Source organism: Salmo salar, chromosome ssa08 (genome assembly GCF_905237065.1).
Source record: "Salmo salar chromosome ssa08, Ssal_v3.1, whole genome shotgun sequence".
Taxonomy (NCBI): Eukaryota; Metazoa; Chordata; class Actinopteri; order Salmoniformes; family Salmonidae; genus Salmo; species Salmo salar.
In genome coordinates this window covers 7,123,095-7,143,750 of record NC_059449.1, presented here as the reverse complement: position 1 = coordinate 7,143,750, position 20,656 = coordinate 7,123,095, and the positions used below count along the sequence as shown (strand labels likewise).

Sequence of the window (20,656 nt, the reverse complement as noted above, 5' to 3'; positions counted from 1 at the left end):
CTGTGTGGATCAGGCCTTCACGGTCAAATTGCTGCAAAGAAACCACTACTAAAGGACACCAATAAGAAGACTTGCTTGGGCCAAGAAACACGATGGACAATAGAGCGGAGGAAATCTGTCCTTCGGTCTGATGAGTCCAAATTTGAGATTTGTGGTTCCAATCGCCATGTCTTTGTGAGACACAGAGTAGGTGAACGGATGATCTCCGTATGTGTGGTTCCCACCGTGAAGCATGGAGGAGGTGGTGTGATGGTGCTTTACTGGTGACACTGATTTATTTAGAATTGAAAAAAAGGCACACTTAACCAGTATGGCTACCACAGCATTCTGCAGCCATACACCATCCCATCTGGTTTGCGCTTAGTGGGACTATCATTTCTTTTTCAACAGGACAATGACCCAACACATCTCCAGGCTGAGTAAGGGCTATTTCAGAGTGATTTAGTGCTGCATCAGATGATCTAGCCTCCACAATCACCCGACCTCAACCCAATTGAGATGATTTGGGATGAGTTGGACCTCAGAGTGAAGGAAAAGCAGCCAAGTGCTCAGCATATGTGGGAACTCCAAGACTGTTGGAAAAGCTGTCATCAAGGCAAAGGGTGGCTACTTTGAATCTAAAATCTGTTTAACACTTTTTTGGTTACTACATGATTCCATGTGTTATTTCATAGTTGATGTCTTCACTATTATTCTATAATGTAGAAAATAGTAAAAAGAAAAAGCCTTGAATGACTGGTGGTGTCCAAACTTTAAAAAAATGATACTGTATATGGCTACTGACCTCCATTTAATTTAAATCAAGACGTGTGCGCACAGTATTCATTGAAGATTTTTCTTGTTTTATTTCTCATTTTTTCTTGTAAAAACCACAAATGAAAAAAAAAAAAAAGAATTTCTGCAAAACATTTCAGAAAATATTTATATCATTGATTGCAATGCTACAGGCATGTTCCAATCCCATTGAGCAACTGCAGTAGGGCAACCAACACAATTCACCAAGATCAAGTCTGCGCCCCAAATGGTATCCTATTCTCTATATAGTGCAGTACTTTTTCAAAAGTAGTGCACTATATTGGGACTAGGGTGACATTTGGGACGCATCCCAAGAGCCCTCCGGTTCAACACTAGCAATAACATTATGGGGGATAGAGAGGGATGAACAAAACGTTACAACTCTAAAAAGAATGACAAAGGAAAGAGATGAATACAACAGGAGGAGGAAAATATTCTGTCAAATGAGGGAATTCAAAGACTATAACGTTAAGACCTGTAGTGGCTGGTAGTGAGAAAGGGAGTCAAGTAAAACTGAAGAGAGACTATGCATTCGTCCCAAATAGCACCCTATTCCCTATATAGTGCACTACTTTTGACTAGGGCTCCATCTGGGACGCAGACTAATGAGCGATACAGTACGGTTTTCATCCAACAGAACTCACGGCTGTGAGCGTATCAAACAGAGGGGTGAGGATGGTGCGAAAAGAAGGAGGGACAGCGGGGGGGGGGGGTTCTAGGACAGGTTTGGCACCCGTTTGCATTTAATCATCCCGACGGCTCGGTTTTCCAAGGAGTCCATGGAAAGTTCAGCATCGAGTCTGGACCTAGTGGGACACACCAGTCATGTCGGAGTCTTCTCCAGTCCCCTTCCCTCTCAACCCCCTCCGAAATCTAAACCCCGATTCACTCTACCGCTTTGTGGGACCACGTCGTACAAACACCCACAGGGTTCCCATTTTCAGCCATGTAGCGTGAACAACACTAACAAGTGTCTGTGCGCTAGTCATAATTCCTAACCCGCCTAATAAACACGATGCTGCAACAGCACATTCTACCCTCTCCTTCCACCATCCCTCCATGTCTTCCTTCTATCACCCTAAGTGAGGAGTGTGAATGTCTTTTCACCTTCTTCTTGCCCTCCATTTTCTGGAGCGCTTGTTCTCCGTTTCGGGGGAGGGGTGTTTGCTGCTGCCCCTCTCTCCCCCCTGCCTGGCGTGGGGTCTGTGTGCCCCTTGCGTAGGGGTACGAACGAGAGGGGTGGGGGCGCGCGTCAGTTTTACGATATCCTCTGGATGAGTTTCTCCTCTGTCATACAGAACAGGACGCAGTGAGAGAGGTCCGAGATGAAGCCCTCACAGCCCTGCCGCGTCACACCTTTGCAGCCCCGCAGGTCCAGCAGCGCCAGGCCAGACGCCCTCTTCAGGTAGGCCAGACAGCCGTCCGTCAGCTTGTTACAGCCTGGGGGAGGAGGGGGGAGGAGGGCTTAGACACAGGTAGGAGGTGTACAACCTGTATGAAGGAAATGAGTGTGCGTGTGTGTACTTGCGAGGTTGATCTCAGGGATTGCAATAGGTGAGTGTGTGTGTGTACCTCCAAGGTTAATCTCTATGCATTTCATGGGATGTGTGTGTGTGTGTATATGCGTGCGACTACCTGAGAGGTTGATCTCCGTGAGTGTGTTACGTGTGTGTGTGCCGGCGGCGGTGAGCAGGCAGACGGACTGGTCGGTGAGGTCTCTGCAGTGGGCCAGGTCCAGCCTCTCTAGCAGGGGCATGTGACGGAGGATCAGCCTCAGGGTGGAGTCACTGATGTCCAGGCCGGCTAGACGCAGCACCACACAGCCACGCAGCCGAGACCGACTGTCACAACCTGCAGGGAGAGAGGGGTCAGATACAGTATGTAACACACACACACACCATTCAATACAAATACTTACTTGCCAACCCAACCACCTAAAACACTAGATTCATTTATCATCTAGATAATTCCCCAAAGAAACCACTACAGTCAAAAACACTGCTGCAGTTATAAACAGCCTGTTGGAAAAGGAGAGAGATGTAACTCCTAACACTTCAGTCAGTATTGACTAGTGACCTGGTGGTGTGACCAGGTCCCTGATCTGGGTGTCTTTGACCCCCTCTGCCCAGCGCAGGTCCAGGGTACGGAGGCACGGCAGGCTGGGGGTGGACAGGGCCGACATGGACGACCAGGAGCAACCTGCTATCATCAGCTCCTTCAGACCTGAGACAGGAGAGGGGGGGGGTGGGGAAGGTCAATTCATCCTGCAATCTTCAGGTGTGTGTGTGTGTGTGTGTGTGTGTGTGTGTGTGTTCTACCTGGCAGGCGGTGTATGAGCAGGGTGATCTGTTTCTTGGACACGGGGGTCCAGGAGAGGTCCAGGGAGGTGGGCTGGCGTTTGATGATGCCCTGCAGGGCCTGGGAGGAGAGAGAGGGACAACGCGATACATCCACACCGCTCCACAGACGCTTGTCACAACTCCTACAGAGAGGGAGAGGGCAGGAAAGGAGAGGGGGAAGAGATGAGGATCTGGACACAGTCTTGTTAGATAAAGGATGGTCTCCTGTTTTTGGCTCAACAAAGCTCAAGTATTTTCCCCATCCATAAAAATGACATCCCTGTCTCATCCCCTGGTGTAAAAAAAACCCTGCTTTATGGAGAAGCCCCATAGAAAGTGCCTTTTAGTCCACAGATTACGGAGACAGTCATGCAACGTTATCGGATGAAAAATCCTAAAACTGTATTGAAGCAGAAACAGGAAATAAACTCCTTTATCTATAGAAACAATAAGTTTGGCTGGTAATTGCCAGGGAACTCAAGATGCGATATTATCGCGATGCTTCGGGGGCCGATGCGATTCTATATGGAACGCGATACTGTGATTTTAATGCGATTCGATGTTCCAAACATATTGCTCACCATTTTGCTCAGAGAGCCATGAGAAAACACGTTTTAAAATCAGCCATGGAAATAAGTGCTGAAAACAAAATTTGATCCATATTTTAAAAAGACGGAGAACAAGCTATGAAGGAAAAACGATCAAAAATATGACGATATTGTTAATACGATATATTGCCAAAAAATAATATCCCAATATGCAACTGTATAGGATTCCCCCCATGGCTGTGAATGTTACTCTAATAACAGAGGGACGGGTGTGACTCACCATTTGTACCAGGCCTTACAGACAGTCATACAGCTAGCCAGCTCAGCTCTACTCAGGTAAAGGAACACAGCCACCCACACTTCCTTCTCCCCTCCTTTCTCGTTTCCTACATCCTTGAAGGAGGGCAGCGACAAGAGCGAGGAAGGAGAGTGGGAGGTGTGGGGAGGAGGGGTGGGGGAGGCCGAGGAGTCTGAGGAGGAAGGAGAGGCAGTGTCCCTCTCCCTGTCTGCTGTGTCGCCGTGGGGATTGTTGATACGGTGACGAGGCGGCCGGCCGACTGGATTCTTGGCGGGCTGGGCCAGGCCATTGCCGGCGGCGACCATGCCGTTTTTGTGCCGCGTCTTCCCGAGGGTTTTATGCTGGGCGTAACCTGGACCGCCGCCGTGGGTTCTGGGAGACATGGCGGCCTCCAGCTTGGGCACAATGGAGCCGGGGTGGCGTTTGGCCCTGGGGGGGCGCTGTAGGGTCACGGTCAGGTACGAACCGTTTAGGAGGTCGTCGTTAAGGTCAGACACCAGGAGAACGGGAGGCTCAGGTTCAGAGTCTGACTGGTTCTCGTCGTCTTCCTCATCCTCGTCTTCATCGTCCACGTCCTCGTCCTCCCCCTCCAGGTCCCGGGCCGAGCTGTCTTCCTCATCGTCATCTTCATCGTCGTCTTCCTCGTCCGTTCTCCTCCGCCTGCGGCGTTGCCGGTGGTCTTTATGCCGGTGGTGATGCTGCGGATCTTCCTCGCTGTCGTCATCTTCATCGTCGTCGTCATCATCATCATCGTTGTCGTCCTCCTCCGACTCGTCCCTGCGTCTCTGCATCCTGGTGCCTCCCCGGAGGCGCACTCTCCCGCCTCTCTCCCTGCGCCCCCCCTCTCTGTCCCCTCGCCCCACCCCCAGCCCCCCTCTGCCACGCCTCATCTTCAGGGAGGAGTGAGGGGCCAGCCCGCTCCCACGGCCTGCCCCTCTGTGGGAGGAGCCTCTCCAAATGCCTCGCCTCCCAGTCCCGTAGCCTCTTCGAGAGGCGGAGCCACTGCCGCGAGGGCGTGGTCCGGACATCTTCCTTCCCGCGCCTCCGCCCCTGGAGCCTTCATCATCATCATCATCCTCATCATCGTCGTCGTCGTCCTCGCTGCCCGAGTCATCGTCGTCGTCTCGACTGTGACCACGGCGACGGTAGATCTTGGCGACGCGGCCGTCGAGATACGAAGTAGACTTGCGTTTCTGGAAGGAGAGAGGGAGGAAAGGAGAGAGGAAAGGAGAGAGAAAAGGAGAGGGAGCGAAGTATCCGTTAGGGTAAGGATGAAAAACGGTCTTTGGTTTAATTGAACACATTTTCATTGGCTGGCATGCTTACCGCGTGTAACATTTTATTCTTGTCCCCTTTCACCTGAAGTCAACAAAAAAAAGAAAGACATCAATGCAACAGAAATTCACTGTTCATTGAATACTGCAACATCTCTGTTGACATAATGCCTGCTGCACTGTGAAGACAGACAAGCACATTCACATCACAAGCTGCTGTTTCTCTCACTCGACCTCCGCATGCTTTGTGCTTTCGTTCAGGCTACAAAGACTTTCTGCTCCACAAATACTGTCTCATATGGACTAGACCTGGGTTCAAATAGTTGACAACCTCTAAATACTTTTGAGTTTGCCTGGAGTGCCAGATGTGCGGGATTTGCAGTTTAGGGACTATTCTATTGGAACATTAAACTAGGGAAGCTCAAAACAAGAACAGATCAAGTATTTGAAATGACTTAAACCTCAGGTCTGATATGAACCCTAAAGCAAAGCGTTCTACATTCACCCAGTATTTGTGGAGCCCAAAGCCCCACGTCTCCCCCAGCCCCTCCCCTCGTCAGTCAGAGCAGCGATAGGCGCGTGATGATGATGTAACGGGCGGGGGGGGGAGGACGGTGGCGGCGGTAGGCCTCTCACCCTCTTCCTGCGCCCGCTTGCCCATCTCCCCGCCCGCTTGAGGCCACACTGCTGTGGTAGTAGCTGACCAGGGGAGGGAAGGGGCGCCTCTGAGGACCAGGAGGAGGGGGGGGGGTTGGGAACCAGCCCTGGGTATAGCAGTAACACTACGCCCCAGCCCTCGTCCCCCAACCCAGGAGCAGAGCCTGGCTCCATGGAGACCCCTAGAGGCCCCTGGGAGGAGGAGAGGGCGGCGGGGGGGAGGGGGCTCGCGCCGACGGACGCCCCGCTGTCGTCATCATCATCGGTACCCGAAGACTGACACACAGCACAGGGAGAGAGTCACGGCCGTTAGCTAGCCGGGACACAGTGTGTGAGAGAGAGAGAGAGCGTGTGTGAGAGAGAGAGCGTGTGTAGATAAAAGAGGAGGGTCTACCTCAGTGTCGGTGATTCCCAAAACACATTTGGGACACTCCCAGCAGCTGGGCAGATCTGTGTTCACCACTCCCTCCCCTGTCACCTAGAGAGACAGAGAGAGAGAGAGAGGTGGAGGGAGAGAGAAAAGGATGGTTAGAGGTGTGTAGAGCATTTTGTTTGAGAACAAAGAGGTAAGAGGGAGAGTTTAACCTTCATCTGTACTGATGTCATCAGACAACAACAAAGTGATTGTGTGTGTGGTCATGTGTGTTTGAATGCTGATTAGATTGCGAGAGCTCTGGTGACTACGATGTACTTATGGCTAATGAAGCTGAAACCTGAAGGTAGGGTATAGTTTGAGGAGTGTGTCGGGGGTTACCTTGAGGCAGGCGGGATGGGCGATCTGGGCACAGTTGGAACACTCCATGAGGGTGAGGGCGAAGACTGGCCCCTCTCCTCCCTCCTGGTTCCCCTCTCCACAGAGCTCACACACCACTGACAGGGGCAGACCCGGCTGGGGGGGGGGGGGGAAGAGGAGTTAATACACAAACTAGTATATTCTGTCAGAATGAAAACACACACACAGTATACTAGCTGGGAAACAGAGGTAAAGAGTAAGGACACAGGCATCAAAGCCAAGCAGTAAGTGACACACACAGCTAGCAGAGGGAGAGTGACAATGCTTCTACTGTACAAATGAGACAGCTCACACACACCACCCCCCCCCCACAACAAACCCCCCTTCGCTCACCGCCAGACACTGTCGGAGCACGCAGGTCTGTTTCAGTTTCCCCGGCCCGCCGAACTTCTTCATGTCCCTGCAGAAGTTACAGTCCCCGCACTCCGTCCTGACGCACGCCTCACAGCGCTTACACCGCACGCGCCGCCGCCGCAGCACGGACATGGAGGAGGCGGGCTTCTGGGGCCGCGGGGTCACCACCGTGGCAGACAGCTTGGGACGAGCCACCGGGGGAGGAGGGGGAGGAGGCTGGTACCACGACGGCTGGAAGGGTGAGGGGGGGGATGAGAAGGAATGGGATAAAGGTCAATTCAAAGTTTTAGGGGGGGGCGAAGGAAGGCAACAGTCCAGCACTAGGCTTAATTTGTCTCTGGAAAAGCATCCCTCTGTGGATTAAATGACCCTTCGATTTGGGAGTCAGATAAGTAGATGGATTTTAAGGGTTTGAGGTGTGGAGCAGTCTAAAAAGGTGGCATAATTGCGTCTCATCTTACGACAATGTACAGTACGTGTGTGTTAACCCTTCAGACTTGTGGGTAGAGGCCTATACGGACAGGGCTACATTGAAATGGTTCTTACAGAACAACCATTAAAAGCATATTCATAAGAATGGTAGCAACAGTTATTGGTTATTATGGAAAAATTATTCAACCAAAGTTGAAGACAACAGTTCACCTGACAAGGTTGAATCCAAACATTAAGCTTGATTTTATGTGCATTTTACATTTCCTGTAATCTGGATACTTCGGTAACATAATAAAAAATTTATTATTTAATTCAATGCACTTTTATGTGAAGAGTCTTCCAACTATAAAAACGTCCTTTTTGAGCTCTCCTAGCTGTGCCGTTGAGGAACTAGAGCAAGCACACTTGTAGTTGTTTCGTTTGGAACACAACCCTGCATCCCCAACATCACACAATTACTGTTGTGGTTCACGCTGTCCAAAAACATCATTATAAACTGCAGTCTGGGTCAGGTGGGCATCATTTGAACACTTGTTTCTATTGCCAACATGACTAGCTAAGACCTAAAATACGATCTTAGTGTTTGGCGTTCACACGGCAATTCAGAGAAACGGATCGGAATTGTCGGTGTGCGTAGGACGGAGTGCATTCGTGTGCGTGATACGCCAAATATTTTCTTCACAATAAACAAACACAGGCTCATTCTGTTCAGAACAGGGTATGACACCATGCCATCTTGTAACTGTACATCAGTGATCAGAGACGTTGACACTTTATATGACATGAGTTTGTGAAGGAAATGACCTTCACATGGAATTGTGAAGGTCACATTTGGACTCACAGGTGTTTGGCTCGCTTGTATGACGTCAAAGCGGTATTTATTATCGTCCTCAACATTTCATCTTTCAAAATACATTGAGTCCTCATAATTTAAAAGCATTTCTGTCTCTCAGACCCCCCCCAAAAAGAAAATAGGAGGGGTGGGGGTCAACGTCGTGCGGTGCTCAAGTTAATAACGGCTGTCAGGAGCTGTGAAGCGGAGAACCTGAACTCTGACGTCAGGTACAGCATGTTACCGTACAGCCGCTGGCGTCCCAAACCTGCCAATCTGAACCCGTTTGAGTGTAAACGATTACTATGAGCATGTGACTGAATGTGGCGCGTGTCCTTCTCACCCTAGTGGGCCACTTGACGATGGGCTTTCCAGTGTAGGACAGTTTGGGGATGTCATTAGCATGCTCCTTCAGCAGGGCCTTAGAGAAGACAAGAAGGTTAATACATGACACACACACTTTATAAAACATGCCATTCCACAGACGCTTTTATCTAAAGTGACTTAGTCAGTCACGCGTGCATCCATTTTGATATTAGGATATGTAACTGTCAGACACAACCCTACCCAACCAGCACTCACCCTGATGTCGTGCAGCAGCGCGGGAGCATTGTGTATGCCCGCCGGGACACAGTTCTTCTGTGAGGGCAGTGACTCCAGCTTCCCCAGCAGGTTCCACAGCCCCTCCAGCTCAAAGGGCGTCAGGTGAACTTTCACCCCGGGCTTAGAGCCCCGCGTCGGGGGAGCCTCCTCTTCATCCTCCTTCTGGGTGTGGCCGTTGACTGACTCACAGGTGGAGGGGTCTCTCGTAAGACCTGGAGGGAGGGAGGGAGGGACGGACGGACAGATTAAGAGGTGGAGCTGGAAAGAGAAGACACTTCACAGAGCAAGTCAAGGTTTGTAGTCTAACACGTAATACGGAGGACGCACGGCTCAAGTTATAGATCTTGTGTTGTCATTCAAACGTAATCACCTAATATAGAGTAATGATGGTTAGAGAAGTGTTGAGAGAGAGGGAGGAGGGTTGTGAGAGAGAGGGAGGGAGGGAGGAGGGGGTGAGAGAAAGAGCGAGAACAGAGAAACAAAGAGAGAGACAGAAACAGAGAGAGGGTAGTGTTGGCACTGACCGATGCCCAGGGAGTGTTTCTGGAAATCAGGCGTGAGGTAGGAGGTGTTGGTCAGACTGAAGAGGTATCTCTCCAATACGTACCAACACATCTCATAGTAGAACGGGTAACGGAACTTAGCTGGTACCTGCACAGACACCAAGCTCAACTTATTAGTAACTTCCACTACATACATAGGAACTTCTCTTCTACGAGTGCTCAGGAATAAAAACAGAGGAGAGAGAGAGAGTGTGTCTGACCCACCCGTGTCCTGTCCTCGATGCTGTAGATGTTGAGTTGCATGGGGATGTTGAAGCTGTGGAGGAAGTTTCCCCCAAACACCAGGGTGTCCACTGGAGTGTAGACCGCATGGATCCAACCTGACAGGACAAACAAAGATAAACATTAGAAACAGGAAAACACCACTAGGTTCAAACGGTTAAATATCTTTATGTGCCAAAGCACAAGTACAATTCAAAGTGTATTTATTATGGATCCCCATTTATTTATTATGGATCCCCAGCAGCTATTCTTCCTGGGGTCGAGCAAAATTAAGGCAGTTATACATTTTTTTTTAAACATTACAATATACAGTGAGGGAAAGAAGTATTTGATCCCCTGCTGATTTTGTACATTTGCCCACTGACAAAGAAATGATCAGTCTATAATTTTAATGGTAGGTTTAATTGAACAGTGAGAGACAGAAGGGGACAGCACAACTTCACCGCATCAAAGGGACGATGGACAGGGCCATGTACTGTCAAATCTTGGGTGAGAACCTCCTTCCCTCAGCCAGGGCATTGAAAATGGGTCGTGGATGGGTATTCCAGCATGACAATGACCCAAAACACACGGCCAAGGCAACAAAGGAGTGGCTCAAGAAGAAGCACATTAAGGACCTGGAGTGGCCTAGCCAGTCTCCAGACCTTAATCCCATAGAAAATCTGTGGAGGGAGCTGAAGGTTCGAGTTGCCAAACGTCAGCCTCGAAACCTTAATGACTTGGAGAAGATCTGCAAAGAGGAGTGGGACAAAATCCCTCCTGAGATGTGTGCAAACCTGGTGGCCAACTACAAGAAACGTCTGACCTCTGATTGCCAACAACGGTTTTGCCACCAAGTACTAAGTCATGTTTTGCATAGGGGTCAAATACTTATTTCCCCTCACTGTATGTACACCAGATTTCACTACATATTAAGTGGGTACCTGAAGGGATCATGAAGGTATAGCCCTGCTTCAGCTCTATCCTCTGACAGTCCTGGGCCTTGTCTCCCAGGAAGATGTCTCCCTGTTTCCCTGACAACACCCAGTCCTCATACAGCTCCAGGTTCTGAGGCGTGGGCGGGATTAGCCAGAACACCTGACAGGAAGTAAAGGGTCAGAGGTAAGAAGTGAGAGGAAACAAGAGTCGCTCTTACGCGAGTCAAGTCCAAGTCGTACAGTGTGAGTTCAAGTCTTTCGCTCTTACCTTGCCACCCCGCAGTATGTGGTACCAGACCGAGGAACCTCCGAAGTCGATGTGGAAGTCCGTGTAGCAGCCCTGCACACTCATTAGACAGTACCTGGAACGGAGGTTGGAGGAGGGAAAAGAAGGGGGAAGGAGAATGCAGTTGATGAGGGAGAGGGTCTCACTTCTGCACTTTGGGGTACGGCATGTCTGTGATGGGAGTTGAAGCCTGCAGACCCTGGTCAATAGTTGGCACCCTATTCCCTACGTAGTGCACATTTGGGGACACATTTGAGCCTTACTTCTGCACTTTGGGGTACTGCATGTCTGTGATGGAGTTGGTGGAGTCTCTCTGTCGCTCCTTCAGGTGCCGAGGCCACATGTTGTCCACCCAGTCTATGATGTCCACCTGATAGGACACACAGGAGGAGGTAAGAACAGACAGCAGGGTGTGTGTGTGTGCCAAAATGCATTTGTGTGTCTGCGTGCTAATATGCCTATATGTGTGTGTGTCTCAGACTGGCAAACACGGGCCTCCGGATCAGGTTCGTCAGCTTGGTGTGTGAGCGTGTCCGTGCGTTCCTATCTATGTATCTATGTATCTATGTATGTATGTATGTATGTATGTATGTATGTATGTATGTATGTATGTATGTATGCATGTATCAGACTGACTGATGTAGGCCTCTGGACCAGGTTCTCCAGTTTGGTGTGACTAAACTCCAGGCTGATGACGTTGTAGAGTTTGTCCCTCTGGGAGGGGGGCGTCTCGTAGTAACGTCTCCACTGGGCCATAGACATCTCTATACCCTTCTGAGTGCTCACATCCATCACGTCGATCATACGCCTGCTGCCTGGGAGAGCCAAGGAGGGGGAGAGAGAGAGAGAGAGAGAGAGGGGGGGGGGCAGACAGATGGGTGATATGTTGAGGGAGGAACAAAGGAGAGAAATAGGAGACAGACAAAAAGGTGAGAGGAGGAAAAGGTAAGAGAGTATTTAGTATTTTATTGGGATCCCCATTAACTGTTGCTGAAGCAGCAGCGACTCTTCCTGAACATGAAATAATACAGAACATCAAGACAAGAAGAGCTCAAGGGCTGAACGACACCAATTTAAAATGAGAATAGGACAACAAAAGAGTCCTACTGAGAAATACCCACACATCAGTACATGTACAGTGCATTCTAAAAGTATTCAGACACGTTGCCTTTTTCCACTTTTTGTAACGTTACAGCCTTACTCACAAATGGATCAAATCTACACACAATACCCCATAATGGCAAAGCAAAAACAGCTTTAGAATTTTTTGCTAATTTATTAAAAATAAAACAGAAATACCTTATTTACATAAGTATTCAGACCCTTTGCTAAGAGACTTGAAATTGAGCTCAGGTGCATCCTGTTTCCATTGATCATCCTTGAGATGTTTCTACAACTTGATTGGAGTCCACCTGTGGTAAATTCAATTGATTGGACATGATTTGGAAAGGCACACACCTGTCTATATACGGTCCCACAGTGGACAGTACATGTCAGAGCATAAACCAAGCCATGAGGTCGAAGGAATTGTCTGTAGAGCTCCGATTGTGTCGAGGCACAGATCTGGAGAAGGGTACCAAAACATTCCTGCAGCATTATAGGTCCTCAATAACACAGTGGCCTCCCTCATTCTTAAATGGAAGAAGTTTGGAACCATCAAGACTCTTCCTAGAGCTGGCTGCCCAGCCAAACTGAGTAATCGGGGGAGAAGGGCCTTGGTCAGGGATGTGACCAAGAACCAAAGTCACCAACAGAGCTCGAATTCCTCTGTGGAGATGGGAGGATCTTCCAGAAGGACAGCCATCTCTGCAGCACTCCACCAATCAGGCCTTTATAGTAGAGTGGCGAGACGGAAGCCACTCCTCAGTAAATGGCACATGACATCCCACTTGGTGTTTGCCACAAGGCACCTAAAGGAATCTCAGACCATGAGAAACAAGATTATCTTATGATGAAATCAAGATTGAACTCTTTGGCCTGAATGCCAAGCGTCACGTCTGGAGGAAACCTGGCACCATCCCTACGGTGAAGCATGGTGGTAGCAGCAGCATGCTGTGAGGATGTTTTTCAACGGCGGGGAGGATCTGCAGAGATCAATGGGAGAAACTCACCAAATAAAGGTGTGCCAAGCTTGTAGCGTCATACCCATATATGCATAAAAACCTGTTTTTGCTTTTTCATTATGGGGTATTTAATCAATTTTAGAATACGGCTGTAACGTGATAAAATGTGGGAAAAGTGAAGGGGTCTGAATACTGGCTATCAGTTTATTAGGTCAGATGGGGAGAGGCCTTGTTCTGTGAGGTGTTGTTCTGAAGCATTTTTTTGCGGTTTGCTTGAGTCATTTGAGATGGGTGTTCCATTAAATAATGGCTCTATAGAATACTGTGCGTTGCCTTGAATTTGTTCTGGATTTGGGGACTGAAGAGACCCCTGGTGGCATGTCTGGTGGGTAAGTACGCCTGTCAGAGCTATATGGAAATAGTTTATACAGACAATTTGGAAATTAACAATATTTCTCACAAGAATTGATGCAGTCAATCCCTCCTGTACTTTGGGCAGAGAGAGACTGACATGCAGATGGTTCTGCTCTGCTCTGGGCCAGCTGCAGATTTTCTAAGTCCTTCTTTGCAGCACTTGACCATATCACTATTAGATCAAACTAGAGCCTGCAGGCTTGTTTGGTCGACTGTGGTGTTAAAAACGGGAGGGAGGGAAATAAAGGAGATGTAAATGAGGGAGTGTTAAAAAAGACAAAAGAAACAGAGGAAGAGAGTTAGCATAGAAAGAGTGTGGGTGAAGAAGATAAATTGGGAAAAAAAAGGGAAGAGGCGTGTTTGGATAGAAACACCGGAGGAGGGTGGAATCTTACCAACAAATATCTTGACGTCATTCACACTGAAGTCTGGATCTGGCATCCTTTAGAGAGCACAACAAAGCAAAACAAACCGGGGTTACATATTACTCATGGAGACTTACAGACTAATGCAACTTCAGCCATTCTAACTGCCCCAGAGAGAATTAAGGAAGTGTCTTTCCAACAGAGTTTGGAGGGGGAAGAGGAGGACGTACTTGATGCCCAGTCCGTCTGGCTTCTCAAAGATGATCGGGTCCCTCAATCCACCTCTTTGGATGTACTCAAACGTGAGGTCTGGAAAAACCACACACGATAATCCATAAACTAAACAGGAATCCTCAAAGCTACTCAAGTTTGTAACCCTATAGCATGCTACTACTGTCAAAAGAAGTGCATTATATAGGGAATAGGGTGTAATTTCAGACACAGCCAATGTCTCCGATATTTAGCCACAGCCAAACCCTCCACTGTAGAAGGACATATAGATATAGGATTACGATGACCCCCCCCAACGCTGACCTTTCCCCTCCATGCGTTTCACCCTGTCTGAGGTGAACCTCTCGCTCCTCAACTTCTCCTCCAGGTCAAAGGTCCTCTTCCCCTCGATCTCGTCATCCGAGATACCATCGTCATGGTAGCGCCTCCTCGTGCCCGACCGCTGGAGTGAGGAGGAAAAAGAGGGGGAAGAGGGGAGAGAGGAGGAGCAAAATAGAATAGGAATGTGAGGAAGAGGGAATAAAGAGCAGAGATTTACCTCAATGTGTTCAGCAGCTGTATACCCTTTAAATCCCATCTAGCACCATTTTAGGGTATTTACGGTACTTCTGTAATAGTTAGGCTTAATACTTCTAGGTTCTTTAAGGTATTTTTGTAACATGTAACGCTACTTAAAGACAGCAGCGTTAACAATGCTCCCACACAGTTACCTGCTGCTCCCTCCTACAAAAATAAACCTGCTCTCGTGCCAAGAGATTGAAGATTCAATACAACAACACCACACACTGGGGCAAGGAAGAATGAACATACCCACACAAACCCATATCAAACACAGAACACTGATGTTCAGAATAGGGTATCAATTCTCTAATGTAGCCCATCAAACTAATTTCCCCTCACAATGACTCTCCCTTCTCTCAGGGATGGGGGGATAAAGAGAGAGGGAGAGAAAGAACAGGGGGAGGTGGGTACTTGGAGCCTTTCTTTACCCAGTGCTTCAAGGGCACAACTGATGATAGAAGGATAATTCCCCCTCCCCCCCCTGCTCAATATTGTCCCCCATCCCCACTACTATCTGTCAGCCGGGAAAGCTTGATGCTTCATTGATGGTGGTGCTCCTCCATCTTTCCACTCCTGGACAACAATTGCCAGGCTAACCATCTAGAAAATGTAAAGTCCAATGAAATTTCAACCTAGGTTTATAAGATATCAGGTAGAAGTCCATAGATTTAATGTTTGTAAAGCAGCTGGCAACGCAAGTTCAAGAGGACACATAAAATGGGTAAATATGAGCAAAAACATATTTAGTTATCCAATGTCCGCCCCCACTCATCATCCTCAAGAACACATGCTAGGTTATAGTAAACCCCCTTTTAGTGTCCATCCATTCTCACCACCTTGCATTGGGTTGACAGCTTCCAATGATTGAACTCACCATGCTTTTTTCAAAAAACCTAGGTAGGTAATAACATAAAAGCAATCTGGCTGACATGTAGGCCCCCATAAAATCGTTTATTTATGGCCTGAATCCACACTCTTTCCCCCAAATTCCATTTTCTCCGTTTTGTTTTTCCATGTTCCCGTGAAACATCCCCCCCCAGGTTTAAAAAAAAAAGAAATACAACAACATTTTATGTTCTAAGTGCACAACAATGGATACACCACATTAGGAGACTACTTTTGAGGTCTTGGAAAAATCATGGGTGTAGTTACCCTTTAAAGCAAGTGCGCATGCCCTTTGGTTAACAGTGTTTCTGTAGCGCTCATGTGATTGCAGAGTCTGCAAAAACAAACGGTCATTGGATTGACGCAAATAATCATGATATCATTCTGCCAGAAAGGCAGAGGCTACTTTTCAGTTAACGTTTAACTGATAAGGTTTTTTTGGGAAAGCCTGTCCATCTACCAGCAGATGGTTATCATTAGCAGTATCGCTAACAGCGACACAAAGTGGACCAGGGAGTGGGCGAGGGGGGGTTCCAGCAGCCCAGAGCTCAGTGACAACAATAAGAGATGTCGGAGAACGCAATCTCTCCGCCCGTCTCACACACACCTCTAAAACATCCTCAGCCGGCCCTGAACACACACACACCTCTAAACATCTTCAGCCTGAACATAAAACACACACACACACACAACTCCTTGCGAACACCGCACAATGTGAAACGACCTCGCTGTACTGTCCACCAGTCAGCCACAAGCCAATGCCACTCCACAGCAGGACATTAAACAGCACTGGTATCCACCGCTGTAGAAGCCAAATCAGTCACACCGGATGCAGCACGAGGCACCTGCCCTACCTCCAATATCTCACTGCCCATCTGCCAGCCGCCGCAATCCTCCTTGGCTCCGGGCAGCCCAGCCCTTCAAAAAGACAACCCCGGCCCAGTGAATTCAAAATCCATTATCCATCTTTAAGCCAGGTTTGAGGAGAGAGCTTTGTTCCATTCAGGCGCTTTGGTAGAGGAGACTGACAACAGCATTGCAGTGAATTGCAGCGAGCGGTGTAATGCAGCGCGCCAGTCCGTCTGTGCTCCCCTGGGCCGGTGCCCAGTACAGCGGACAGTGGCTGTGTGTGCCCAAATGGCTCCCTAGATAATGCACTACGTAGGGAATAGGGTGCCATTGGAGACACAGACAGTGACACAGCATACTGTCTCTCAGCGACGCACTACGCTGCCACAGCACCCGGCGAAACCAACAACCTTTAACGGAGACATCACACAGACCAGCTGCTGGTCACACACAAACACACCGCAGTGTCCAGCTCCACCTAGTATTCCCAAGGCGGGAATTCGGCTTGCATGACGACAAACTCTAGAGAGAGAAACAGTCTGGAGGGGTGCGAGAGGGATCCGTCTGGGAGATGCCTTGGCTGGGGAACGACGGACAGCCAGGGCCCCTGTCTAGATCAACTCCTGGGTCTCCTGGCCGCCCACTCACTCAGCTACTGAAGAAACAATGGACGGCCCTGAGCTACACAATCACACCACGACGCCTGAGCAACCAGAGTGGGTAAGGGCCGACGCAGTATCTAACCGCATTGTCCATGTTTATTATCAAAGATCATCGCCAAAAGACGGGTTTCGGAGCCAGTACAAGCAGGTTTACAGATGCTCTCTCTCCCCCTCACTGCAGCAATCCAGTATCCTCTGTTTTTCCTCTCCATTTTATTCTATTTCTCTCCTTTTCTCTTGCCCTTTCCCTCGCTTGCAGTGCGCCTTGGGGAATCCTGTGGGATGGAGAGAGACTCGACACACCTCGCACCTTCAGTGTCACCATTACATCCCTCTTCCTCTCTTTATCCTTCTTCCTCCTCTTTTCCCACATCCCTTCATCCCTGGCGTAGTGCAGCAGCATCTCTGTTCGCCATCCTCCGCTCCCCCCGCCTCTCTTTTTAGAGAAAAAGAGGCCTGCGGTCTATCCAGCTCTGTCATCCTTTCGCCTCTGCAGTGTCCCCCCCCCCCACCCCTGCTCACATGGCCAGTCAGGCAGCCAGCCTCTCCAGTAACCTCTCCTCTCGCTTCACACAGAGCAGACAGCGTGCTCTCACCAGTGTTCTCTCCACTCACACACTCCAATTCTCCTGTTTCATCACTTACACCGTTGGACTCCATGCAATATGCCTTCTGGAATTGCATGGCTCAAAGTACAGGCAAAGGAAAAGAGCTCCCTCCCTAACAGACCAGAGGCTAAGAGATGTAGACCTGACCACTACTGCCTAAATCTCAAACTATTCATAATTGATACAACTTTATCTCTGCATCAGAGGAGTGATGCTGCCTGGCTACTGCTCTGAGCGATACATGTTCTGCTTCTGCTCCTACAAACGTGACTATCGTCTCAAACTCAACTTTAACAATCACAACACACACACCTCCATTGTACATTATAGACATAAACGTCCACGGTCCATTGTCTAGTAACAGCCTTTTTATGTCACCTCACCTGTAACTATCCAGATTCTACACAGTCAGGTAGGCTGAGACCCTAGTCACCCTACTAAACCCTGCAGAACAGATTCAAATTCTCTCAACAGGCGTGAAGCCAAGGATACTCCTGTCTGATACCCTGAACAAACCAGAAATGCAATTACAATCACATGCAAAAAAATAAAATAAAAAATAAGATTACTCACCTCAAACCCATCAATCAATAATCTTATCTGGCATGTTGGACCCTCAATCAAAAACACACCATGTAACAAAAATGTGCAATATTCCTTTTCAAGGATTTAACTAGATCAGACACTAATCCCAGCCATTGCCCAACCCAACCCTGTGTTCACTGCTCCAGACAGAGTTGATCTGGTCCTCTTTAACCAAATGTCTTCTGCTCGGTTTGTTTTTACAATGTTTTGGTGCGACTGTGACATGATGCACACTCCTGGCAGGGTTTAACCCCCCCAAACAATGGACACATGAACCTGGCTCGTCTTAAATGACACCCGCTTCCCTTTATAATGCACTACTTTTGACCAAAAAGCCTGTTTTCCGTGCTCTCTCAAATTACAGTCAAGAGTGCCAATCTGGACTACATGACACCATCAAGCAAGACAAGTCAGAGACAAACTTCTCAGCTTTTTGGTATTGGACACAAATTAAATTGTTACTTAGGGGGAAAAAACACTACAGTTATTCCCATAACCTAAATTATGAAGTACTGGCAGACGAGTAACGTATTAACACACTTCCTCTGACTGTTTTTACAATCCCAACCCATATGTATAGTTTAAAAACACACACCATATAATTAAATATCCATACTGCGCACCTTTCAATATAGTTAATAACTACCGGTAGTCCATGCCATTTCAGATCGTTCATCACCAACGTCTAACGTAACGGTAGCTAAGAACTCTCACTACAGACAAAACAGGGAGACATTGAAATAACGCTGGGCCAACTAGTTACTTACCAGTCGCTTGCTGAATCGTGGTCGACGCTTATCTTCCATGTTTTATGACTGTCACTTGAGACAGTGGACTGCTTTGGTAGGCGGTTCGCCGATACACGTGGGTACCTGACTGCGCTGTCAAGCTGCTGAACACAACTAGATCGTGATTGGAAATATAGTTTGACTTTATTTGACAGAGCTAATTTAACTTAAACAATACACTACTAGAAATTACCTACGTCTACTGTCACTTGCGGGTTAAAATAGCCTTTCAAATCGGACAAACTACATCTAAAATACAGTCAGCAACGTAGCCAAGTTAATACATTTGGACTTGATTAAAAAACACCGTACGAATAAAGAGCGTTTACACATTGTAACGTTTTTTGTTGTTGTTACAGCTAACGGTAGATAATTACCACTAGGACATAGCTAGTGAAATAGTGGAGGCTAGCTATCCCCCACTAAAGGGAAGCATTGTTGTCGATCACCAAAACAAAACCCTAATCGAGAGAATGGGATCAACAAGTTTTAGTTTGTGTTTATTGCGCCAATATTGCATTTGGGATTATAGTGTGGTTCATTATCTAGCGTTTAGCGTGTTATAGCTAAAGTTAGCTATAGAGTGTAGCTTACTATTGATACAATTTAGACACTTGTCTGGCTAGTTTTAGGGGGGGTGAGGGGGGGGTTACCAGTCCTGGGTTATTTGCGGCAAGTAACGTTAGTTCACACACATTTTCTTATGCTGAACAATAAACTATTAGCTAAACTAAAACGAACGTCCGAGTTTAAAATGCAACAGCAGACAGCAAGCAATCTATTATTTCCAAGGGAACTTTCCGTTGTGTCTTTTGGAAAACTCCACCCAAAGAGTTTAGGAAATCGTTAAAATCGGGTAATAAATGACAATTAAGTTCTGTTAAAATCGACAGAGAACGCTGGTTTAAATCGCAGTTTTATATGTATAATATCCGATAAAGTCGGCGGTCAGCCATCCGCCGCCATTTTCATCTCGTCACAAAACGCCACTAGTTTCTCAAGACCCGCCTACTACAACAAAATCGTCCAACGACAGCAAAGCCGGTGAGGCGCTAAATGGTCGGTAATTATGTCACTCAGAAATACATTGTCGATAGGGATTGGACAAACATACAACAAAAAGTGTAAACGACACGTGAATGACCAATTACATTGCAAGTTATTGGACGACTCGAACTCCAATTGGCGACCATTTTGCTACCATCTTCAGAGGAGAATAATAATTGGTCAACATACAAAAGGGGTCAGTAAGGCAGCCAATGAACTATCACGCAATTCAGACATCGTGTTACCCAACTCAACCTTACAAAAATTGATAGACCTGCCATACAACTTATGAACCCTTAAAAATCAAATGTATTTCTGTTACACACCACCATGATTGAGTAGAACTGTTCAAGGACGGTCGACCGGCCCAGTCTGCGTAGTCTGCTTCCTTGCTTCTGCTGTGTCTTGACTCCCGGAGCTTTGCATTGCTGAGACACGTTTTCTGGGAAGCTACTTCTGTCTTGGGTTGCTACAGCAAAGCCGCCCATTCATGGCAGTTGTAATCCGGAAGCGGCTGTCTATTGGTCCCACAGTTGGGTGGATGGCAGCAATTGGAGGCTTTGGCCTGTCAATTAAACAATATACAGACGGCGAGAGATGTCAAAGGCAATCCGTTTCGTTTCATTTTCTATTTTTCAAAGCAGTTTAAAATAATTGAATAATGAAAACTTACAAATAAAAACAC

The 20,656-nt window shown here is 47.8% G+C and overlaps 1 protein-coding gene across 3 annotated transcripts; it reads right to left on the bottom strand.

Moving 5' to 3' along the window:
* Nucleotides 1-821: 821 nt before the first annotated feature.
* Nucleotides 822-20,542, bottom strand: kdm2aa (lysine (K)-specific demethylase 2Aa). 3 transcript variants are annotated; one of them, XM_014208943.2, is made up of 21 exons: nucleotides 20,298-20,542; nucleotides 14,290-14,428; nucleotides 13,986-14,064; nucleotides 13,786-13,832; nucleotides 11,550-11,728; nucleotides 11,177-11,283; nucleotides 10,896-10,989; nucleotides 10,634-10,787; nucleotides 9,693-9,808; nucleotides 9,450-9,576; nucleotides 8,905-9,137; nucleotides 8,666-8,743; nucleotides 7,038-7,289; nucleotides 6,666-6,800; nucleotides 6,306-6,389; nucleotides 5,307-5,339; nucleotides 3,963-5,173; nucleotides 3,114-3,277; nucleotides 2,872-3,018; nucleotides 2,431-2,646; nucleotides 822-2,235 (listed from the first exon to the last, which is right to left on the bottom strand). In XM_014208943.2, the coding sequence occupies exons 1-21, from the start codon at nucleotides 20,457-20,459 to the stop codon at nucleotides 2,054-2,056; spliced, it is 3,939 nt and encodes a 1,312-aa protein (XP_014064418.1). In that variant the 5' UTR covers nucleotides 20,460-20,542; the 3' UTR covers nucleotides 822-2,053. The 3 variants fall into 3 exon arrangements, with proteins under 3 accessions (XP_014064418.1, XP_014064419.1, XP_014064420.1); XM_014208944.2 differs by lacking the exon at nucleotides 20,298-20,542 and adding an exon at nucleotides 18,904-19,917; XM_014208945.2 differs by lacking the exon at nucleotides 20,298-20,542 and adding an exon at nucleotides 16,287-16,322.
* Nucleotides 20,543-20,656: the final 114 nt, after the last annotated feature.